Raw genomic sequence first — 25,514 nt, forward strand, 5'->3', positions numbered from 1 at the left:
CAATTGACCTTCAGGAAAAATGCTCCTCAGATACCTGCCATGAATGGCCAAAATTTGGCTTTCCACCGTGTAGTAGTTTTCCACTGAAAGGTGAAAATCAAACCTGGGCCTATAGCTTTTGTTATGTATTTGGTTATTTCTTGGAGAAGGATGGTGAAAAATCAAGATTCTACAAGAAAAGATGTGCCCTTTTCCAGGTGTTTGAGAACAGCTGATAGCAACACTCAAAGCAGACAATTTTTGATGGATTAAGTACACACTAAAGTAGTAATGGCTTAGGAGCACCAAAGTACTGAGCTACATTTGTCAGAGAGACCAGTCTGTTGTGCTGAACTTTTTCCTCTGAGGAAGAAAGGAAAAAGCTGTCCTGGAACTTAGAGCTAGGAGTGGTCCTGTCTCTGCGGCTTCCTGAGCTATCCGTGCTATCCTTAATCACTTCCTTAGGAAGCTTGTTTACCTTGTTTTTAAGTGATGAGTGGTTTATTGTGCATAATTTAAGTCATCTCTTGCTGGTCAGCATCTCAGTTCAAAGCATTGGCTCTTCATTTTGTTCACAAAGGTTTTCCAAAAAGCGTTGGGTGTTTTTGTTTTTGCGTTTCTTGTATTGACATGAGTGCACAGTGAGTTATAGGTGATGTGCAGCAGTGAGGATAGTAAGACAGAAATAAAACAAGAGAAACATAAAAGATCTCATGCTTTATTCATATCATATTTACGTTCATCCCACCCAGGAATACTCAGAAAAAAAGTGAACAGCTGTTGCTCAAAGGAAAGACAACAGCAAAAATACATCCCTTCCTTAATGAGACTTTTTTTTTTTGTAAGCAACTATTAGAACTTTCCATGTAGTGTAATTGCCCAAATACCATTCTATCTCTTCATGGCTTATGTTGGCTCCTCTATTCAAAATTGGGGACTTCATTTAATTAAAACTGTAATAATAAACTGTAGAAAACTGTTAGCATAGTAATTCTGCATCTATTACATGTTTGTGTAACAGTAGGATGTTACTTTGGAGTAGTAAAGTACAAGGCAGAGCACACTGGAATAAAATAAGCTGTTTTCAGAGGAAAGAAAGCTGGCTGATGGTGTCATGGCCTGCAGGTACCTTTGTGCTTAAACAGCTGCTTTTCCCCCACACCCCCTCTCTTTCTGTTATTTTGGATGACTCCTTACTTGTTGCTTTAACCTTTTTCCTTACTTACTCCTCTTGCCCTGTTACCATCCTTTTTGGCTACTCTCACATATGTTAATTTCTGGTGTATTTATGATCAGCTTTGTCCTAACTGTTCTCATTCAGTCTCACCAAATTATAGAATAAAGAGGAATTCCTCGTGTTTGTGCAAGCAGAGTGCAAGCACTTACGCAAGTTTAAGAATAACAGTTTAGAAAAGTAGTATCTTATATAAGGGGATTTGGCAAGGCATCTGTCTTAAATAATGTGAGCAGACGCATAGCCTTAACTCTGGTAGCTGCTTCTGTTGGCATCGTGTGGATTCCTGACTGTATGTCTGACTGTATGTCTCCTCCCATCATTTACTGCCTGGGAAGATGTCTTTGCTGGGGAATCACGACTGTCAGCAGAGGTTTGCAGGGTCCTCCATGGGCTTAGGTGTGGTGCCTCTGCATGGAGGGGAACACAACCTAGTGACTGCTGTACATCTGTGCTCTCAGCCTGCTGCTTCAGTGCTGATGCTGAGGAGAGAGAGGACATAGGAACCTGGCAACTTTGTGGATTCTTGGTTTAAATTTAACTGTGGTAAGAGGTGGGAAACCACTGACCTTTTAAAGAGTTTGCCTTAATGAGACCCTCTCACCTGATTTCTGTTTTCAGCCACTCTGCTGAACTGATGTTGCTGTTTTGCAAGATTGGGCTTTAGAACATCCCTCTTCCCACCTTTATTTGTGAACAATGGTACAAAGTAAATAAGGTTTGGTACTAAATTGGTGTGTGACGTCTAGCAGTGACAATTTGGATAAAAGTCTGTATGTGGATATGTTCAGTAGAAGCTTATGTTTTGCACTTATTTTGAGTTTTGTCTGCTGCCGAAATGATTTTGAGAGGTGTCAGTATAGTTAATGGCTGAGGTAGGGGAAACTGAGAATTGGGAACATCTTGGGGCGTTACTTTCATGAGTGGGTTCGTTCACAAAAGGAGTTGTGCCATGAAAAAACTCTGACTGTCATTTCTAGTCAGGAAATTTGTGAAATGGAACGAAGGTTTACTTAACCATCAGATTCAACTTCAGACCATTGGGATAGAGGCTTTTCTTCATACCATTTTTATGGGCCTTGTTTAAAAACAGGTCATTTATGAAATAGCTTCTGCAGTATCCCAACACATCTTCCAGTCCCATCGTTTTTCTTAAATTATAGAGCAAGTATTAGCCTGCATAAGAAAAATAGAGGAGTAAGGTCATCTTCAGGTTTGTTAGTCATGAGAGACAGAACGCTTTTCCCGCTCTCACTGCCGATGTGGTAAAAGCTCTGCGTACTGCCATGTCAGATTGTAAATGTCTTTCTTTTCACCTCCCCCTTTCTCTGTCCTTCAGTTTAATTATTCCAGTTTCAGTTATGGTCAGACTTCCTTGTTTGATGATGGCACAGGTCTGTCATAAGTGCCAATTAGTGAAAGAGGATTTATTTTATCATTTTTTTTTATAGGCCGTGAAATGTGAGCTACTTAGTAGGACAGTAAATGTAATGTAATATGTAATAGGCTATTTAATTTGCTTTAACCATTTTAAAAACTATTAAGTTCTCCTGAGACATCCTAGAGTGGATCTAACAGATCTTTTCCCTCAAGCTCTTGGTTATTTAAACTTGTTTCCTGTCCAGTAGCATTCTTAAACTGATAATAACCACATTTAAATTTTATATATATATATCAATGCACGCCCATATATATATACATATATTTTTTTTTTCTTTTAAAATGGAACAACTGTGAATATGAAGAACTTCAAACATCTTTCACTTGTTGTATGATCTGATACGAAAATGCATCTTGTATTGAGGTTCATGGAAGTGGATAAACATTTCATACATGAAGTGTGGTAGCCACGAGCACTTTGTTCCCTTCCTGAGGCAATCCACTGCTTTCTGTTTGGACCTCAGGATATGAAGGGACCACTGTGTGCATGAAGTCTAGTGCTTCACATGACAGCCAATCCTCACAGCACTTGATTCTGCAAAGATTACTAAGAATCTATCCCCTAGGGTACCACAGGCTGGAAAGAAATTAAGTGAATGGTAGATAGCAAAGACTGTGACTGCAGCTGTGGCACAGCAATGTGCTGCTGGGTTTGTGGAGTGGGTGTCAGACAACATTGTGCCAGATGGAAATGTTTAAGCAGGACCATCACTGCTAACAATGTGAAGGTGTATTAATGTACTTCTTTGTTCCTGATGATCCAGCTAGATCTAGAAACTGCATTTGTTATTTTCAGTGCTGACTCGTAACTTGTGATCCAGCATAACCAGTCCCACTCTTCTGCCATTGTTTCAAGCAGATATTATTCATTCTGTTTCAGTCACTGAAATCTAAATATTCTTGCTTTTCTTTCTATGTAGTAATTGGCAATATTAGTTAGCAATATTTGAAATGCTTGTGTCATCACCAAAACAAAACGTAACAATTATTTTTACAATGGCAGAAAATAGAAGTTCTAAACAAAGTAAGCCCTCAAGGAATATCACCACTGGTAATATTTTTCCATGCCAATTGTTTGCTGTGAGATATGACACCCATGTGTTAACTAAGACATTTCATTAGAGAAAGATAAGCCAGCACATCTCCATTTACATTGCAGTGATGGAGGTTGCAATTTCATTCTTCTTGTCTTTCAGTCACTGGCTATTCCTGCTTGCTCTTTCCCCTTAATATAAGGTAAGAAAGAGCACTAAGTTACATTAACTTAGGTTAACAGGTACTATGTTTGTTCTCCAGACCTAGGCTACTATCCAAGGAAATCTCTTATTCATGGAGATTCCCTGATCCTGAGCTTGCAGTTCTGATATATAACTCATTTGTTTAAGAGTTCAGCGATGGAAATTTTCTAAGTAGCTTCATTTTATTTTAGCAATGGATGTGGTAATTTTCAGTGCTTTGTCCTTGTTCTCATAAGGTATTTGTCTTTGTTCTCGTATGCAGCTTTGTTCTTACAGCAAAAAAAAAAAAAAAAAAGCGAAAAGCTAATTTAATATTTGGATTGTCTTCCCAGTTTCTACCCCTTACTGACACCAGTTCTCAGTTTCTTGCACTCTTTACTATTAAGAAACCTTTTGTTTGTTTTTAATTTTCTCGTGAGTTCCCATTTTCCTGGCCTCCTGGCAGCTTTAATTTAATTTCTACAGTCTGACCTCTAAGTGGCAGCTCGTTGCTGATGAGTCCCTTTTTCCATTCCTTGTAGGTTCTCTGCTTTCTCTTAGCATCCTGCTTTGAGGTGCATACTCATGCAGGTAGGTCTGTAGCCCTTTCCTGTCCCCTTTTTACCTTTATTTGGATTGAAAGACTCAGAAAGCGTTTGATTTCAAGTAAATCTGTGCCTTCTGTTTGCTCAAATTTGTGTGTGTGTTTCATTTATCTCTGAATGAAATTCAGTGTTTTGGCCCATCAGACCACAGGTGGGATTGTTCTTCAAATTTCAGGAAAGCTCTCAGTTATTTTGGAGCTCTGCAGCTGGTGAAGCCTGTACTGTCAAGAGGCTTGAATTGCCTTTGGCAATGGTTGTGTCACATAGGCTGGTTGCTTACAGATGGGCTCTTCCTCAGATTAAACCAGGGGAATTAGTTTTTAAAACTGACATTTAAGCCACCTGAGCCAGTTTTTTTCTTCCCTTTTGTTGGGTATGCTGAGCCTTTTGGTGGAAGTTCAGCAATTTTTGGAAATTTTCTGAAAATCCTTGGAAGATCCACTTCTTTTTTTTTTTTTGAAGAAAGTATACTGATATTTCTTTTCTCTCTGTGCTGAGAGACAAACTTATCAGGCAGCTTTTCTTTTGAAAATACACTCATATAAGAGGCCAGTTTACTTGTGCCTTTCTCCAAGTGGCTGGGAAATCAACTGCAGTGACAGCAAAGGCTGCTTTTCAGAGTGCAGTTATCACTTCTGAGTCTTCACGTTATAAAGATGAAAAGGCTGAATTAATTACTGGAGTGCTGGCAGTTTTAGAATAGTCTGAAATATTCATATGTACATTGGTGTCATTGAAATCACGTTCAGAAGGCTGTAGGCAGGACCTTGGCTATAAGCCTATATATAAGTTCCTGTGAGGTAAGGCAGTATGTGAATTTACAGGCTGTCAGCTACTTGGTGCACAGCACCCCACGAGCACGTTTGTACCATATGGCTAAGCCACAGAATTGCCCAACAGCATGTGAAGGCAGTAATCTGTGCAGATGGACACTGCTAAAATACCCGCGTCCAAGAATCAGCACAGGAACTTGGTGCTGGGCCTTGGTGTGCCTCCACCAGTCTGAGAAGTCCTCAGCTGGGAGTTGAGCAGAGCTGCTGGGGGATTCTTCGAGCTCCTGGTGTCAGAAAGAGGCTCAGAGTGCTGCCTTGTTGATTTTAATAGCCTCAAACTTAATACTAGAGCTAATATAAATCTTAATTTACACATTTGAGTTCTGTTTAAATGTAATTGGCACTTCTGAATGCGGCTTAATGGTGATCTGTGTTTGTCTATTTCTTAACCAGTAAAAAAAATCCCTTCTTTTACTAAGTCCCTTCCCTGCTGGCTCTTATTTGTTTAGGAATAGCTGTTTTCTGAATCTGCCTAAAATTTCCAAAGCCTACCCCTCCTAAAGATGGCAAGAGGTTTGTAAGCCTTTCGCTGTCCCTGTCTGATAAAACACCTTTCCATATTTGCTGCAAAGTTTTTGAAGTATGGGTAATAGTAACTAAAAGCTTGAAAAACTTACTAATGGACTGGTTATATTTTGAGATATTATTCTTTACTGTTTTCCTTTGCTTTGGATTGAAACCAACACATTATCATTAGTAAATGCCAGTAGAGCATGTTGTTCAGAACGAGCGTTGAGCACTATGGTGGGGAGTCTGGGAGTTGCATCTTTTGTCTGATGGTGCTTTTAAATGCTTCGCTTTACTTCTTAACTTCATGGGTTGCTGAGTGTTTTTGTAACATATGGCACTATAGGTTGAAAGTGGATGTTTACATCTGGTATGCATTGGAAGATTAAGGTAGAGAGGATGAAGTTTTGGACAAGTATGTGTTTTTTGGATGAAGGATAAAGTGGGAATACTTCTATTTCCTCTTAGATTTGAAACATATCATTCTAGCAATGCCTTTGAAATTCTGCCAGCTTTGCCAACCATAACATTTATGGGATTTTGGACCTAAACTGAATTAGAAAACTGTTTTTAGTGGCGGAGAAAAAGGTTAGTGTATGAAAATAGCTAGGCCTATTATTGACTGCATGTGGTCAGTGGTTTGGCTGAAAGTAGGTGGCTCTCTTCCTGTCACTATTTTAAAGCATATGTCTTTTTTGAGGTGAATATAAATTTCTTTAAAAATTAGACTGCCCTACTGTAGTTCTCCAGCACAGTAGTCCTTTGCTATTTAGACGTCACTTTGCTTTTGCTACTCAGACTTAGAGTAAAACAAAAAAAAAAATTAAGAAAGCTTACGGTTGCTGTTAAAATTGAAACCATGAGAGGTTTGAAAAATGGCAGCTGTGTGTTTAGCTGCAGTTTGTCAGTTTTTATGAAGGGAAACTTGTACTTCATTGTTGATTCTTTATTGTAGTCAATGCTAGGATTTTTGCAGCAGACAATAACTCTTAAGTGCACGCACAAACTTTACTGTTTTTCTGAGAAGTGCTAATAATTGCATTGTATTTATGTTTTTTCTTATGTTTCTAGTCTTAAAAGTAAAATCTTAGCAGTTTTTCCCAAAGTCGACTTCAGAATGACCATTTCTCTTTCTCCCATTGCGTATGAGACAGCTTGAAATGAACCTAGTGTTTTGTTTACTTCTTGGTATGGAGCATCTTGTATGCCAAGGGATGCTGCCAGAGCTCAGGGAGTAGTGGATTTTCTAGCTCCTGCTGCAGAGGGAGCCAAAGGGCACGACAGATTCTCGTGAACTTTAACTTGAACAGTGTCCTATTTATTATCTCTAAAAACAAACAGCAAACAACCAGGGATAGGTCTGTAAAATCATGCAGGTTGTGTTGACTGTGGGTTGCGTAGGTTGCTTGGTGTTTCCAGTCTAGAAAATTCTGGTGAACCTTGCTTAGAAGCCACCAGATGTGAGAGCTGATTTCGTTCAGCTGAAGGCAAAGAAAATTTGATTCTACTGTGAATTACCATGAGAATGAGGGGCTCTGGGAGCTTAGCAAGTGAGCTGCATTGCTGCATCTACAAAAAAAGCAGAACTGCTCAGCTTCCCCATGTTTGGGGACAGTAATGGATAGTATTAATTTATAGAGTAACTGTAAAGGAGTACGTACGTGGTCAATTAGCAAACCAATAAAGCTTCTTAACATATTTCTCAGTCTGTCCTTAAAGATGGGCACTCTGGTCCCAAGGGCCAGAGGCAAGGAAATGACTGTGGTGCATGTAATCAATAGTTTAGGAATGCACTGTATTGAGAGCTCATATGTAAGCATGCTGTCGCTTATCAAAAAGATCTGAAAAGCTATGGTGATAAGGGTAATTAGTATTGTTTCCGAACACAGATTCTCAGGAGGGTATTTTAGGAGGAAAAACAGGACAGCAAACAGCTGGCCTTTGTTCTTGATTTAAGTGAGCATTTTTCTAGTCTTACGTTAACATATCTCAACACTTCCTCTTTGGATTGTAGAGGTTGGAGATCTGAGGGAGCTGCAAACACTGGATATTTCAACCAATCGCTTGATAACGTTACCTGAAAGGCTGCATATGTGCCTCTCGCTGCAGTACTTGACTGCAGACCGGAACCACCTGTGGTACGTTCCCCGCCATCTGTGCCAGCTCCCAAGCCTCAATGAGCTCTCCATGGCTGGGAACCGCCTTGCATTTCTGCCTCTCGGTGAGTCACTGCTTCTACTGGGCTGGGGGTGGGTCAGAGAAGAGGTGGGGAAACAAGCTTGTTTCATCCAAAGAACAAAAAAAAAAGCAACAGGTGATATTTTCATCCATCCTTACCTCTTCAAACTCTGTTTACAGGCTTCTTAAAGTGATCAGATTGTTGGAATATGTTAATAAATAGGCTGAAGTTTCATATTTGTTTTAGAGCAATAGGTCATCTATCAAATCTGCTTTATTTTTAGCTAACAGGGAAAAAGTTTAAATGATGTCTTCTTTAAAAATAGTACTACATAATCTGAGGTGATGACCTACTTCTGTTTGCTGGACCTGATGTTTAAGTAACATTCTTCAGCTCGGGTTGGAAATGTGTTGTGGAGTCCCAGTAAATGCAAATAAGTGTTGTTTTTTTTTCCATTGATAGTAACATCAGTACTGAATAGTCTAGCTAAGATTTAGTTTGCATGGTATATGGGCATCCATCAAAAGTCACAGCAGCAGTGCAAGAAGAACTTCATCTCCATTTTCTTCAACCCTTTCTAAGTTTGGCAGTGTAGAAGCAGACCTTTGTGAGCAGGAGCTGTGGTGAGCAAGTAGTTTTTTGTTGTGGGTAGTAGCTTTAGGAAGGGTGGACTGTGTATTTTGTCCACGAAAAGTGAGCCATCTTCCATGTGTCAGTAGGCAAATCTCTGCTGAAATAGAGATGTGCATGTGGATTTACCATGCCAGTTGGACAGCCATTAATACTTATTTCTAGAATACTTTCAGAGTTTGGGTAGTTCAGTGGAGATGTAACAGTAACACTGAAAAGGAAGATGAAAACGAAGGTGATTAAAAATGGGTTGGCTTTATTTCTAAATTAATTAAACCATGTAATCTTAATTTTTTCAATACTAGTAATTCAGTCTTTAAAACAGTCGATAGTCTTTCTGATTATTTTTTTGTAGCACCTTAGTTCATATTACTGACAAGTACAAATAATGTCTCCAGACATGGTGTTTCAGTTACGTCCCAACATATGTCATTATATAAATGAGAAAATGAGTTTCAGGATGCATCATCCAGACTTCACTGTACCATCTGAAACAAGCAAAGTAGCGAGCTCCAGTTTGGCAAATATTCCTAACTCCATTTCATGAGAGAGAAGTGGAGTATTTTTAATTTTTCAGAAATAAGATGCTGTTCAGTAAGACAAGATGTGAAATATTAAAGGGTAGAAGTTTTGTCTGGCTCTGTGCTAGTAGCTTATCTGTGAGTGAGCTATGACCTGGATGAGCCACAATCTACTCACGTGTTTTAAGTTCAAAAGGAGGAAATAAATCTGTAATATAATGATACACCTTTTTTTTTTTTCCTTTTCTTTATTTTTAGACTCAAATTCAAAACATTCTAAAGGAACTTTTAAAATAATGGGAAACATCAAAGACTGTCAATTGACCTTGTTCGGTAGTTCTTAATAGTGACTCACTGGTGAACATTTGGAGATAATTTGCTATCTGTGAATATGGAACTGAATCATAAATCCTAGAGTTCAGAGGGAAAGCAGCCCAGCATAAATGTAAATGCTTAATCCTTCTTGGTGAAGAATCAGAAGGCTTCAGAGTGGTCAAGATGCAATGAAATCAAATAGAGTTGGATTGAACAGCGAAAGGATTAAATCTATTCTGCTGTATGGGAAAATGTTTTCCTTGGTGTGCTGTACTATGTAGAGTGTAAGAACATTACTGAAGTTAAGACATAATTGTAGAGTATTTCTGCTAGCTGCACATGGCTGATTTTTTTTTTTGGTATATTTATATCAAACTTCTTGGTTAATGGTGCCCATGCCCGGGGAGGTTTAACAACAGTGAGAGATACCGCAGGAAAAATAAAAGTGGTATTTGAGCAGTAATTGTCTAACAGTTGTTTTTCTATCAGGGAGTTGAGTAGGAAGGCAGCCATCTTACACACCTCCAAAGAATGTTTTTTTGCTTTTTTAAGAGGCACGTCTGCAGTAGAAGAAATTGTTCGTGCTTGGAACATGCTGCTTAAAGCTTTTTCAAGTATGATTTACTTTATTTCATATGGTGGTTGACATCCAATGTGGCAAGGTACCCATTCTTCCCCAGCTAAATGTGTCCCTAGTTGCTGCCTGTACAGCTCCTGTTACGTGTAGTGCAAACTGGCACTTGCCTGTTCTTGGACTGATGGTGTTAGATCGATTCTGGCAGTAGCCCTTCACTGTGCAGCACTGCTGGATGGGTGCTGCGTAGTATTTTGCCCCATGCGTTCTCTGAAGTAATATTCACACTTCCTGAGTTAGAGGGCACATGCCCCTTAAACAAAATTCTGCTATTTTTCAGTTTTGCTGGATTCAGTAATACCTTACACCACTGGTAGGGAAAGAAGCAGATGGGTAAATAATATGAGAATGCATCTATTTTTTGGATATGCTGGTATTTTTGTTTTTCCACACGGCACTGGTTTGTGCTCAAAGAAACAGAAGTGTGGATCTGAATCCTTGGGCCTTGCTAATACATCTCTAAAAGCATCCAAATCAGATGTGTGAGCTGAGCTGCAAACTGCATTCTGGCCCGCCCAATGTATTTGCTTTTTATTTTTCTGTCACTGGCTTTCATGCTATCATAGTAAGTGATCTTAGGAATTCTGCTCTTGAATGGCAGCTAGAGCCAGCGATCCCTTTGTATCAATCTTCTAATCAAAATTACACTTTGATATAAAGTTAACTCAAAGACGTTACCTCCAGCAAATGCTCCAATGCATGAAAACAAATTCTGCTGCAAGCAGAAATTTGAATCTGATGACACTGCAAAAGTACAATTGATTTATGTAATAGAGTACAAATATAATTAAAATAGGCCATAAATTCTGAAGTATACTGGCAGCACAGGGGATGTTATGACAGCAAATACTCAGTGTTATATCACTTTATTAGGGGTTTATGTGCACTTTTTGTTTAGAAAATGGGTCTAGTAATTATCAGTGCACAGTAAACAAAGGTCTTTTTCTACTTCAGTATATGCTGCTTTTGTGTCCTTGCCCTTGCAGTATGGTTAAAAGAGCATCAGTGCAGACACACAAGAGCTTTTGTTCCATCTTCAGCCATGTGGAATGCATATGCCAGGGCCCGGAGGTTAAGACAAGGAAAAAAAAAATAAAGAAAAAAAAATAGAATTGGGGTTTGTTCAGGACTCATGGCATTGGGTCACTTCTGGGAGAAATGCCTTTGATCTGGGAGCCTGGAAGGAGGAAAGTGGAAGTGTTTTAGACAGTTCAGTGCTTGCAAAAGCCACATAAAAACCTTCTTTGTAGCTTTAGCCTTTTCATAGATGGACAGCTTCCCTATTTTACCGAGTTCTTGCGGACTGTGTTTTCTAGAGAATTTCCAACAATATTTGTTGACTGATAAAAGACATAAAAATTAGTGGAGATGGGATACAAAGAGCTTTTTAAAGTGATGCTTTAATTAAATTTCTGCTTTATGGATAGTATTTTAGACTTGAAAAAACATCTTTTGGGGACTGGAAAATGCTTGGTTATTTAACGCAAAGAAACTATATCAAAGGAACATTTATAGTTAAAGGCTATTTGGCTTTGGGAATAGAATTTTTCCTACTGAGATATTTTGTCTAACGTCCAAAAATTTGCTTTAATTACCTAGGAAATGCAGTCAGCTTAGAACTTAGAATCTAAACATAGCATAAGATAAAGACGGAGGAAAGAGATGAGATGCAGCCCAACTCCCCACCCCTAAATGCGTATGAAAAGAACAGCTTTAGGGCTTTTTTTGACTTGCTTGATTTCCAGCCCATTTGCATACATCTGTGTGGAAATAAGCAAGATGAGCCCTCTTTTAAAATTTTCTCCCATTCTCTAAATTAATGAGTTAAACAGTGTCGTGTTCAAGCTGCCCCAGCAACCTATAGTTTTCTGCTCTTCTTCACCAGATTGGTCTCTGCAGCACGAGGCAGGCAGTGCTCCCTCAGCTTTTGGTGCACTGTGCTATTTGCCTTTCATTTCATTGAGTAATTCTTTTCCACCATTACAATACTTTGCCATGTTAGTTCCTTGGTATTGCAGTCTTTTTCTTCGTTGTGGGATAGTGATGTTTTTGTTTCATCTAAAAATATCCCAGAACTTTGCTGAGCCTATTTTCAGCCCTGCCATATAAACTGAGTCAAAATACCCCATCTTTGTTGAGGTGTTAACTCTTAACAGCACACAGCAGCATCACACAGCGGTGCTAATCTGTCAGCAGAGGTATTTGTACATCTTTCTTAAGGCAGGACAGCTGACAGATGCAGGAGGTAGCTCTTGGAATTAGAGTATCTTTGGGACAGGGTCAAAGAAGAGTGTAATGAGCAGAAACGTCCCCTGATGTTGAGTTACTCTGATTTGAGCAAAGCCCCAGCTATGGTCCCTGAAACCTGTTACAAAACCTCTATAGGTTGCAGGGTAAGAGCCTGTATTAAAAGAAAAAACAAAACACAGTTTTTCTATGTTACTATTTTCCTTTCAGAAACAGAACCCATTAGTTTTCTGTGGGTATCAGTTCTTCTTCCTTAGACTGAAGATTTGATGATGTGGCACTCTGTGAAGCTCCTCAGCTCAAGCCCTTAAGGTCTCTGATACAGCTGTTAGTCAAGTGGGTGACAGCTGAAAACATTTGGTGTATTTTAAGGTGGCCACATGTTTGGGGAAATCATTTCAAATGTCATTTGCTTTATCTCTGTAAAGTGGTACCCAAAGCTCTGTGTGAAAGTGAAACTGTTCTGCCATCAAAAAGGACTTGTATTGCTTATCATTATGGTAAGGGATGATGATGAGGGATTGCAATTGCAAGCAGAGTAGCTGAATAGAGATATTTATATGAAAATTGTTTAAATTTTTCTTCTGTTTTTGACTGCTGTTACAAAAGGGGCAGAAGCTCTATTCATTTTTTTAATGCTAATTAAGGTAATTCCCAGTTGACAAAGATGGCAAGTCTGAACTAGTCGATATTATTAGAGCTTTCAGTATAGCTGATGGAGCCAAAGGCTTGTTTATCTTGCTTAGTTTCTATAACATACTCATAAAAGTTTAAGAAGTTGAGAGAGATGCACACGACTTTTCATAATGCAGTTTGTTTGGGTTGCAGTTTTCTCCTCCAAAGCACAGAGGCTTTCAAACGTTGTTGCTTAGTTTGTGTTAAATGCATGTGTCTCTTCCTAACCTGGTAGGCTGAATGGCATAGGAGCTACAGATGAAATGGACTGCCTGCATGTAAGCTTTGACAATTCAAAACTGTCTTAAAAAAAGCTATTCTTTACTTTTTTTTTCCACTTATTTTGATGGCAGGCTGACTGGATCTTGCTGATAAGCAAAACTATTCCTTTTGAGAATTATTCCTAAAAACCTAAATTTTCCCCTTATGGTCCATTTTTCCACCTCAGCTTGCTAAACAAAAAATCATTCCGTACCTATGTGGTTATATCTGGAATTATTAACATACTTACAGTCCATGGAAGTATTGCTTAAATGTGCCTTGCTTGCTTCTTTTGACTGCCAGCCATGAATATTTTAACAGAAATAATAAGCAGCTCCTATTCAGATGTATTGATTGTTTATTTATAGCCACAACTTCTGCTGCACAACATTCTGCAGTTTAATGCTTGTGTATTTTCCTCTGTTCTGTAATTTGGCTTATCTCAAAGACCTGTTTCTGAATGATTGCTGGTTGGTATCTAGTTATGGCTAATGAAATGAAAGGAGAATCTCTTCTTGGGAAGAAGAGTGGGAAAGACCACATTTATGGTTTTTTCTTCACCACTTTACATATAAGGCTATGATTTCAGTGGTGCAGTGTTAATGAAAAGTAGACTGGACCTTATGCAGTATAGAATCACAGAATGGCTTAGGCTGGAAGGGACCTGAAAGATGATCTAGCTCCAGCCCCCTGCTGTGGGCATGGGCACCACCCTCTTCTAGTTCAGATCCCATTCAACCTGGTGTTGAGCCCCTCCAGACTGGCATCTGTGACCTCTCTGTGCAACCTGTTCCAGTGCCTCACCACCTTCTGAGTTGAAAACAGCAACCAAAACAATGCACCGTAGGGTTTGAAATGAACGATTGCTTTTCTTCTTCAAACTCACTTGGAGTTTGACAGAGTAAAATTTTAAATGGTCTTCGGAATTTTACTGATCTTCGGAAAAGAGCTTTATTATGGATCATTTGAAGAACTGGTTGGAAATAGTACTTCCCAATTATAAGTAACTTGCTCAAAGTGTTATATTAATAATTTTAAATACGAATTTGTTTGCTGACATTGAATCTGATTTGCTTATTTATGATTAAAAAGCATCACTTAGCTCAGAATTGTCACTGTCATCCCTTCTCCCCCTTACTTTTCTTCTTCTTTTCTAAACCCAGATTTAGGTCGTTCGCGGGAGCTACAATATGTTTATGTGGATAACAACATTCATCTCAAAGGCCTTCCATCTTTTCTGTATAATAAAGTCATTGGTTGCAGCGGGTAGGTGTGAATTAAATCAAATGTTTTGCAAGTATGTTCCGTTGAAAATTTCTCATAAATATGTGCCTGTATGATACAACTGAATTTTTTGTGATAGATTCAGAATTAATGTTAGTTTAAGGAGGATTACTGCAGCTGCCAGCTCTTCTACTTTTGCAACAAATGTTCTATTAATTGCTGACTTTCAGTATTTTCATGGTAAGCCATAAGTCGGTGCAGTTATGCTGAAGGAGTTTATAATGATAATGTAAGTCCCAAATCTGAATGCTGGCTGCATTTAAAGATGGCCAGAACTGTAAGCTTTACAAAATCTCCATAACTGAAGAATGCACAAACTGTTTCTTCATGTGTTGCACCATCTATCCGGTTTTGTAAGTTCTCACATTTCTTTAAATTTGGGGCCGTGTCTTGGAATGCCACCGCAGCTTTGCTCATTTTTGTGTCCCAGTATCAGCTTCTCCTAAGTCTTGGTACCTACTAACTGAAGTAGCTTTTTTTTCTAAGGAATTGTGGATTGACAGATATTTTTAAGTGTGCGTTTTAAAAATATCCTAGGTTGTCTCATGTCTGTGGTCAGGATGTAAGGGAAAAGTGGTCTGACTAGGACAGTGGCTTAATTCTTTCTGTACTGACACTAGCATAAATTAGGATCAGCACCACTGAAATGAATGGAGCCTTACTGGTGTAACACTGATCAGAGCAGGACTGTCCTCATTACCATCTAATTATAAATTTCTGGTATGCTTGCTCCCAGCCTTGCTCTCAGCAGATCTTATATTAAATATAAATTCCCCCTTTACAGCCTGTGCTCTATTGCAATATGTGAGATGCTGAGTCTTGGCATTTTAAGGTTCTTCTAATATTCATGTCAGCTGGTTGTGTGATATTTAAGTACTTGCAGTTGCGTGAAACTTGCACGGTCTCAAACTTCTTCTGATTTTGTTTTTCAGGGAAAATTTCTAGCTTTCCATTTTTCAGAACTAATAATAAATTGTAAGGAAGACATTAAATGTCCAACAGGTGATCGAACTGTATTGATTGTGACCAAAACACTAAAGATAATGCAGAAAATAAGCAAGCGTGGTGCCACTACCCTGTCCTTGTTCCTTCTACTCGAGGAAATTTGTTTTTATCTTTGCACTGATCTTTTGTAACTATTCAGTTTCCATAATATGTGATAATACAAAAATCTACTGTTCTTAATAAAGCATCTGAAACACAAGGCTGATTTCCAGGACCCAAATCAGTAGTACGTGTGTTTGCATACTTGTCTTTATGTTGTAAAACCATTCTGTGTTCCTTCTAAGAAAGCATTAGTAACTAGTGCAGATTTTTCAGAGGTCAGGCAAAATGTTTGAAGTTCCAGGCCTTCATACTCTTGTCTGGTCATCCACGGGAGAACTAAATCTGCCGTGTTGCTGTTACTAATATAAAGCCAGCTTTCTGAAAATAGACAATGCAGTGTATATTCTAAGTAGTGAATCTCTGTCTGGGAATCCTGCAGTCAGACTGATGGAGAAAGTCTTTTATGGAAGAGGTGATGATCTCAGTCCTCAAAATAAATTCTGATCTTAGTTTTTGCAGGTAGGATTTCGTAGGCTTACAGCTAGGTGTCTGTCATTCTTGTTCAAAGCAGCCAATGAATGACCATGTTTTTTTCCTGTCTGTGGTATATTCTGCAGAGGTCTTCTGCTGCTCCAGTTTATTTCCTGCGGCATAGACCATCTTTCCCCCTTCTCCCTGCCTTTAAACCTCCTATGATTTTTAAAATTTTCTTCTTGCACCAAATATTACTCACAGGTTCTAATACTTTCTCTAACGCATCCAAACATAAGGATGCATCCCATAGATTATTCCTCTTGATGCTCTGTTTTGCTTGCTTGCTGTATGCGTTACAGTGGGCATTCATAGCTTCACCTTTAATGCAGAGTGGGCCAAATAGCACAATTCTGAGCTACAGAAACAGTAATGAGATTATGGGGTTTGTCTTCTTTGTCTTGGTATGGGGTTGATAATACAGTATTATAGATTTTTTTTTTTTTTTAGGTTGTGATGGCTAATTCTTTGGGTATGGATTGCTGGAGAACAAATTGTTGGGATACTGGACCTCTAAATTCTAGATAGTATTTTACCTCTGTTAAAGGTCTGTGGGGAAGTATTAAATATTAAACAAGAGGCTTATTGACTTGCTTCTTAATGCTGCTCTTTTTTTTGCTCGTTTCTCTGGGGTATTTTTTCTTCAACCAGTGCAGATGAGATCCTTCCTTATCAGAGAAGTTCTACCACATTTCTTTCACATCTGATAAGGATGAAAGCAGTTACCTCAGGTTTAGGTCCAATATCTGGGAAGGCTGACAAATTTGTGTTCGTATTCCATTTGTTAGGACTGGCCCTAACGAGTTGCTCTTGGCTTCAAATTTAAGTTGTCATAAACAATTTAAGTTCCCCTGTTGATTTCCCCAACTTCTAGTAGAGTCTTCTTATGCCTGTCTCTTTGGCACGATAACTTGCAACAGAGATCACGTAAACAACTGTTATTTTAATACAAGCTGAATTTCTCTCCTTGAATCCCAATAACCTTCCTTTTTCTTACTGAAATTTAAAAAGGACGAGGTTAGTGCTTAAAAAAAGGATCTTCCCCGTACAGTTTGAGCTGGGGTTTTGTTTGGTTTTTCTTTTTCAAAGGAACTCTATAGCATAGGAAATAATCACTGAGTAGCACCTTAATCATATTTCTTTGTGGCTGTAGCTCACATGTATGCCTCATATATAGTAGTTGAGACCTATTATCATTCTCAAGTGGTTGATCCAAGATAAGGGAAATAAATTAAGTATTAGATTATTCCCTTATTTTAAGTATTTAGTAATACATTTGGAGGGTAAATGAGGTCATGTCTGTTACTTTGGTAGTGGATTTGGCTCACCTCCTTGGTGCTGTGTACTCATTTCTCTAGCTTTTGAAAGTTATTTGATAAGTTAAGATCTCCAAATGTCCTGCAACAAGTCACTGAAGGTTGGGAGATGTTAAGGAAATGTGTGTCCATACCTTTCTGCAATGAGTGCTTGAATGATGCTGCACTAAAGAACAGTGTCAAGTGTGCTTGGGGTTGGTAATTTGGGTTTCCCCATGAAGTTAACTTAGTTTTTTCCTAACCACTTTTGAAATGTCTTTTTTTGTGTCTTTTTAGCTGTGGTTCTCCAATTCAAGTTTCAGAGGTGAAACTGCTCTCTTTTTCATCAGGACAGTTAACTGTGTTCCTGCCAGCAGAGGTGAAGTCTATAGGGACAGAAACAGATCACGTGCTGCCTTTGCAAGAATTGGCTATGAGGACCCTCTATAACACTTACTACGTGTATTTAAAAGGTAGGAATCTTTGTGATCTCCAGATTTTGGATGCCCTCTCTGATAGTGTTCAAGGAGTGGTTAAATGAACCCTTCAGCAACGTGGTGGTGTCGCTGCCCAGTGTAGGGGGTTGGAACTAAATGATCTTCAAGGTCTCTACCAACCACTCCATGATTACAGGAAGAGTGGAAGTGCTTTTCTGGCAGTGGTAGTAACATTTGACGTACCTCTCAAAGAGCAGGACAAAGATGAATATTTAAAAAGATCTATTTAATGCAGTTCTGTTTGAAATGCTGTATTACAAGAAAAAATTATATAAATTCCAAAGAAGATCCAAAGACTGTTTCTAAAGTTGAATGACACTTCAAAACGGTTTCTTGAGGACTGTATTAAAAGAAGGATGCTTTTTTGCAGAAGAAACTCTTTAATGGAAATAGGGAATGAGAAATACAGTTCCTGAGGCAGGATTAGATGCATCAGCCAACAATGCAGCTTCTTGCCAGGCAGCACACTCCTAAACTGGCAGGCTTGTGATACATAAGGCAAAAGAAATGTTAGCAGCCGTTGGCCATTTCAGTACAGTGTGACAGCTGAGTTGTTTTAGTTCTGCCCCAGTTCAGACTGTTGTAAACTGGCCCTTGGCTGATCTGGTTATGCATCGTGTAGTTGTGTGAGTTAGCAATATCAGAATATCTGCAGATTCAGATTTTAGATTTGGATGTACTGTTTCCCCTGTTAATGGCATCTTAGGAGAAGGCAGAAGGGTGGAGAGTTAAAGAGGGAGTGCAGGAAATGTCTGTGCTTTGTGGAGAATGCATTAGCTGATCCAGAGAACAATTTAATTGATCAGTATAGGATTGTCTCGTTCTATATTTCTGCATATGGAAGGGAGATTGGAGGTTTTTGGTTGTTTAGTGACTTCAGAGGTGCAGCTTAATACTTGGCTACTGTTAGGTAAGTGTGACAGAAATTAGTGGACTGCTTTTCTTTAGTCTTTCCTTGGCTATGCCATGTTACTTTTTGTTTCTGATGCAGATGTACCATTCGTCATGCTGTCATCTCATAGCCTGCTACTAGGTTGTTTGCTGACATTTTAGTTAAATAATACCAAGATTGTTCTCAGAATTTGCTATTGTTGTTAATTTCTAAACACCTGTCTAGGCCATCTTCATGTCCACAAATGCTATACTGCATATTACTGGGTTTTGTTATGTGCTCAGCTATGGTATTTTTCAGCTGTATTTTTGGGCTCAATTCATGTTATGCTTATGGATGTTTAAGTTGCACATTCAGCTTCTTGAACTTGTACATGGGAAGCACCAAATGCATTACCTTAACAGGTGTCACTTCCTTTATGCTGCTTTTCTTTTAACCAAATCTTAAGAAAACAACAGAGCTGGTTTTCTGAACTGCCCATGGATCATGCTTCTTGTGTTGGATTTTATCATACAGTTACCTTCTTACAAGTCTTTTTTCTTTCTTTTTCTTCTCTAGATTTGAATTTTCTTACTCCAATCTCACTACCAAAAAGCCTCTTGGAATTGCTGCACTGTCCATTGGGACACTGTCACCGCTGTAGCCAGCCAATGTTTACTATTGTCTACCCAAAGCTCTTTCCCTTGAGGGAAACTCCAATGGCAGGATTGCATCAAGGGTAATTATACTGCAAATTACACTGGGGTTTCATTTAGAAAAACCTTATGGGGAGAAAAAGTATATATATTTTTTTGTTCAGCAGCCTTTCAGGTGTAAAGCCTCTGTCCAGCAATTTCATGTGAAAGTTGGCAAATCTCTTAGAAGGAAAACAACCTACTCCTATTGGATTGTTTAACAAGGATTGCCTGTTTGATTCCTTCTAGATAGTGAAGTGCTTTGGTATGATGGGATTGATTTATTTGTGGTGATACAACACATGCATGGTACCTCTGTGGCCTTGGAGGGAAATAGGGCCCAACACCAATATTTAACTCTGCTCTCTGCCCTGACTCGAGAATGCCAATACCATGTAAAAATACCCCAGGATTAAAATCAGGGACAAGCTCTAAAGCCAGAGCTTAATTAAAAATTCTACAAGAAATAATCTTTTTTAATTTCTATGCTAATTATTTTAATATACGTATTGGAAACATGCTGCATTGTAAAAGAAAAGATGGCTTGCTCTAAAATGTATGTTAAAAATATCTTAGTTTATCATCTGAAGAGTTGTGAATGTATCTGCAGGATTTGCAAGTCAGGTAGACAAGCCCGTGCACACGGCTTGCTTGATAGTAGCTGTAGGAGGGACCAAAGACTGTGTGATTCATGGAGTATTGCCCTCGTGTAGGATAAAGGTTTGAAATGCCTTAAAGATTATAATACCAATACCTGGAGTACTGTGTCCAGTTCTGGGCTCCCCAGTACAAAAAAAGACTCTTTTTTGTATCTCTTGGGATCTCTTGGAAAGAGTCCAGTGGAGGGCCACAAAGATCCTAAAGGGCATGGGACCCCTCCCTGATGAGGAAAGGCTGAGAGACCTAAGGCTGTTCAGCCTTGAAAAAAGAGACTCAGAGGGGATCTGATTCACATCTAGAAATAATCTAAGAAGCAGGAGGCAGAGGGACAAGGCTGGACTTTGCTCAGCAGTGTGTGGTGGTAGGACAAGGGGAAATGGCCACAAACTGAAGCATAGGAAGATCTGCACAAATGTACGTGGGAGCTTCTTCACAGTGAGGGTGACGTAGCACTGAAGCATGATGCCTGGAGAAGTGGTGGAGTTCAAGACCTGCCTGGATGCCTACCTGTGCAGCCTGGGCTAGGGAGCTGCTTTGGCAGCAGGGTTGGACTCGATGATCTCTAGAGGTCCCTTCCAACCCCTACAGTTCTGTGATATGAGTTTAAATAAATTTCTTGCACGTGACCATCTTTATAATCAAGGTGACATAAGATGTTAAAATAATGCTGTAATTTATTTCAATCATTGAGCTCCATTAAAACAGTATCAGTTGCTACAAAAGTGATAGTAATCTACTTGCTGGTCACTGCTTCCTTTTACTATCTGAATAAATCCAATAACGGGAGAGTAGAAGCCTCTGCTTTATTATGAATTGTCTAGAGTTGCTCATTGTAGAACATATTTATGAGGCAACAGGCATATTAGTAGGCACTTAGGAGTTTCAGAATTAGGAGTACTAAATTTGTGACTCAGCAGAAGCATGCTTTGTTTATTTTAGAAAAACAGTATTGACATTCTATAACGTATTACTAGAAAATATTTCTGCGTGGCTTTCACTTTTAAAAAAAATTATGTTAATTACATTATGACAGTTCTCATTTTCTCCCTTAAACATGAATGCACTGTGTTCTACAAAAGGCATTAATAAGTAGAGTTTTGAGTAGCTGACATTTGAAGCAAAGCCACAGAAAATGAGATCTAAGCAGGGTAGCCTGTCATCTCTGTAGCATGTACTTGACGTGGTAAGATTATGTGGAAGTGTGGAGGTGTGATAGCTGGTTTAGAAAGATGTGAAGGACAGAGTTTTTGTTCTAAAGAGCTTACAGTGACCATGAAAACACACAGGATAAGGGCCCTGAATGTTTGAACAGCACTGATTAGCACATGTCACGTCCATACCAGTATCTTCTGTCTGGATTTCTGTGTCACGTTCTGTATCCTCTTACAGGAAGGGGATAGCTGAGTGTTGAATTGTATGTCTAGCTCTAAAAAAAGTACAGATGATGTTTAGCACTGGATGAAGTGTGATTTCTGGGTTAGTAAAAATGAGATCTTAGCATGACTCAAGTGAACATCTAGGCCCCCACCAGGAGAGGGGCAGGAGGAGGGTCACAGTGTCACCCTTTGGTGTCAACCCCTGCTGTCACAGTGTGGCAGCACTGCCTGTCCATCATCCTTGCTGAAGGTCTGGGCCCACTTTGTGCTCTCAGCTGGACCCAAGGACACTGGACGTCAGTCATTTCATGCCTGCAAGCAGTAATTTAAGAAACACACAAGCAAAGCTGAACCAAAGAATCACCCAGCTATTTTCCTTTCAGCTGTTAAACCTACTGGCTATAACACCCAGCCACACCCTCTGCAGAAGGAAAAACCACACGCAGTTTCTTTAAACTGAACACATAAGAAACCAGGAAGGTTTTTGAGAACCCCTGCAGTGTTTCCTTGCCTTTGTATCAGGCATTCACACATGAAGTGAGCCTTTTTCTACAGTGTTGAGATCAACTAATCCTGTGTTTTACAAACCAACATATTGTCTGCTGTGGAATGGGGCCAGGAGCTTAATCTTTACTGACAACTGTTTTCCCCCTCCCTTCTTTTTTTTTTCCCTAGGAGGACAACTGTTAGCTTTGTGGCATACTGCTGCTCCACCCAGTGTCTGCAGACTTTTGACCTACTGAGTTGATAAACATTTTAAACTACTCAGGAGCGCTGCCAGTTTAAAGCTGCATTAGACGTCGTATCCCGTTGGTACTGGAATACTGTGTGTGTGCCAGAGCAGCAGAGGTGCCCAGTCATTAAGAGGCTCTTAAAACCTGCCCTATCAAATGTGGATGAAGTCTAGAAACTTTTTTGGAAGTGTAAATACCACGTTTTTAAGAGCATTAACTTCTCATTCAAGATTGTATACAAACCAGACAAATTTTTGAGTTCTAACTCCCTAGATTTGCAGTCTTTTTCTAATGTGACTGCCTTCAGATGGATCCACTGTGACTTCTGGGGCAGTTTTGGTTCCTCTAACAGTGACCAGCTGACCTATAATTAAAATATATATATATACCCAGTTCTTGTTTATTGCTCCTGTCTTTTGCATTCTACAGTTGTATTCAGATGTGTAAATCTGAGCCTGCACATGCCTTTGAAGGAGCCCTGTGACTTTCTCATAGAATTTAGTGTTATTTTTTCTCTCTTATCTCAATATTTACTCCCACAGAGTTATTCTACTTTTATACCAAGTCCTTAACAGGCAATCGTGCTGTTTAAATCCATGTATTTAAGGCAGATCTTTGCTTCTGGTATTACTGTGAGCTGTGCTGGTTCCACTGGAGTACCTAGGGTATGTCTGGAGACTGGTGCTGTTTGAGTAACAAAGGCCTGTGCTGAAATCTACAGTAAGTGGTCTTGCTCCAGTGTGTTTGGTGACATTTTCTTTATTTTCATCACTTACATGCTTTATTTTTAATAAAATCAGTTTCCCTTTTGCTGTGTTCCAAATTCTTCAGGAAGAAGACATTAAGTACAAACGTGGAAAGAATAGTAAATATTTATCCCTATTTACTCTGTTTTGATGCTTGCAGCTGGTAGATCTGCACTGAGTTGGTCTTCATTTTTTCAAGGTTCTGCATTTGATTTGTGAGAGTTGCTCTCTGGAACGTGTTCACCTCAGAGGAGGTTAGTACACTCATGTCCCTGGGTGGACATACATGCATACTTACATATCTTCACAAAAGAGCTGTGAGAATTTTTTTCAGTGTACTGTGTTCATTTTATAGGGCAAAGAATAGGGGGAAAAAGGCCCCAGATACCTACATAAAGATTTTTCTTTGTCAACGGAGCAGTTTAAATAGTTATCCCTTTTTTATTTGCTTCTGCATATGTCAATTGTTGATGTGTTTATTTATGAAAAAAAAGTTATGAACTCTTTGTTGATGTGGCAGTGTTCCACTCTGTGCAGTAATTAGTCACATGGTGAAATAAATATAAATGAAAAAGTTATAAAAATGCCAAGGTAAAGAAACTCCCTTGGTAGTGTATTGGCATATATCGTGATGAGGTGTGCCTGCTCCAGAGGGAGGAGGCTCTGCAATGTTTTCTTTATGCCCAAGAAGCATTTGTTCCTATTGCAGACTTCCTGGCATCTCTTCAGTAAACAGAGAATCCTAAGAGCTTGAAAGAGCACCACAAAGACAGTGTTTGAGGGTGGAATTTTTAGGTTGTGCATGTTAACTTGTAAAAAGCTTTGCTGGTTTTATTGGGTTGATTTTTAGAGAGTTGAATTAGCATTAAGAAATGTAGAACTTAATCCTTCAGGAATGTAAGTATCATCTAATCTTTAGGAATTGTGAAACTTTCTAAAATAAATCCCATTTAATAAATCTGCTTTGCAGTAGGGGAAAGAGCCATGTCCAAAAAGACTTTTTTTTACTACTGGATTTCTTACTATGTTATTGGACTAATTTTGTTTCAATGCTGGTATCCCCAGCAGACCTTCCCTCCCAGTGGTTTTTACCACTGAAGTAACAAAATTAATCTTCAGCTGTTTTTTTTCCTTCAGATCTGCACGTTTGAAATTGTCAATGACCCACGTACGGTACCTACCTACATCAGAAATGCACAAATTTGGTACAGTTTTTTGGTATTTTGGATTTTGGTACAATTGTATAATTGGGAATTTTCAATATTATTTTTACTGTCATCTGTTGTAATATTTGAAGGAGATCTTTCGTTGCAAGTTTGTCCACTTTTTGTAGAAACTCATGGACTTTAAAACCCAGATTTCTGAACTCAGTGGTAAATCAAATTTTATTGTAGAGTTAAATCTTCTGACCTACTGAAGGACACCAGTGTTTGATTAGGAGTCAGATGGTAAGAGTGGAGCTTGGTTTTGGTTTTTCTTCCCATAATCATTTTCAAATTCATATCAGTCTATTGCTGTCTGCAAGTGCAGTTCAGCAGGAGAAATTCCAGGCTGTTCTATAAGCAGGATGAGTCTTAACTAACATTTTAATAGACGATATTTCAAGAATGGAATGTTCAATGAATAAATGACTTAAACATGCAATTGAAGCTGAAATGTCATATTCTATTTTTATATTAAAAAAGAAAAAGGAAGAGGAAAGCCAATATATAGACTGAAGATGCAGCTTAATTTCAAGTTTCTTGGATGTTTCAAATACAAAAAGTGCTTGTATTCATCTGTATCTTTGGGTGATATTGTCCTAGATTAAAATAACTCCATTCTCATTTGTCCAAATTTTTCTGAAGTAGTTCTGCTGTAAGAGTGCTTGATACCCAGTTAACAAGAGAGGCAGCAGTGCTGGTTGCAGGGGGAGAGGGAGCTTGTTGCCGATGGAGCTGCACTACATTTACAATATGAGGTCAAGTACTTTGTGGCTTCTCTTTAAGGCATTTATTTCTTGGCAATTTTGATTGCTTTGTTGGTCAGGTCACTTCACATTGAGATCAGTTTCTCCTTGCACTGCAAAAATCCTTGTTCCAGCAGTTTAAAAAAAAAAAAAGACCCTTTTAAAAGTCTAACTTTATAACCAAAAAAGATCTTAAGTCTTTACTTATGGTGGGAGCAGGAAAAACTTCTAAACTTTCTGGATATAATAGATGCAAGAGTGGAAAGAGAAGGTAACAATGAATTACAAATGCTGTAAAGTTTTTGAGGGACATTTAGCTCCTATCGTGATAAGAGAGCACGTGCTTAAGTTTTGTTCATTTATATCAAGCACTGTGTTAATGAAATTGAGACCTTGCAGGACTGCACTTACAGATACAACTTCTTGTTTTACCACAAAGAGAAAAGAGGAGTCTGTGGCTCTGTTGAAAAATACTCCTTGAGCAGTTTTCAGCGTGTCAGGTTTTACTGACAGCACAGCCAAGTTGAAGACTGGACAGTGACAAACCTTTCAC

General features: G+C 38.8%; 1 protein-coding gene across 3 annotated transcripts in view; it reads left to right on the forward strand.

Annotated features, from left to right (window-relative positions):
- LRRC28 (leucine rich repeat containing 28) overlaps window positions 1–22,643 on the forward strand; it is a 46,320-nt gene extending 23,677 nt beyond the window's left edge. For all 3 annotated transcript variants that reach the window (XM_065734049.1, XM_065734050.1, XM_065734048.1), the window contains 5 exons: window positions 7,830–8,036; window positions 14,441–14,543; window positions 17,732–17,907; window positions 19,382–19,541; window positions 22,209–22,643. In XM_065734049.1, coding sequence (XP_065590121.1) covers window positions 7,830–8,036; window positions 14,441–14,543; window positions 17,732–17,907; window positions 19,382–19,541; window positions 22,209–22,281 — 719 coding nt within the window. In that variant the 3' untranslated portion in view covers window positions 22,282–22,643. The remainder of the gene's footprint in view (window positions 1–7,829; window positions 8,037–14,440; window positions 14,544–17,731; window positions 17,908–19,381; window positions 19,542–22,208) is intronic.
- The last annotated feature ends 2,871 nt before the right edge of the window (window positions 22,644–25,514 follow it).

This window comes from Cyrtonyx montezumae, unplaced genomic scaffold (assembly GCF_038088225.1).
Source record: "Cyrtonyx montezumae isolate F1298 unplaced genomic scaffold, pur_monq_1.0 scaffold_17, whole genome shotgun sequence".
Lineage (NCBI taxonomy): Eukaryota > Metazoa > Chordata > Aves > Galliformes > Odontophoridae > Cyrtonyx > Cyrtonyx montezumae.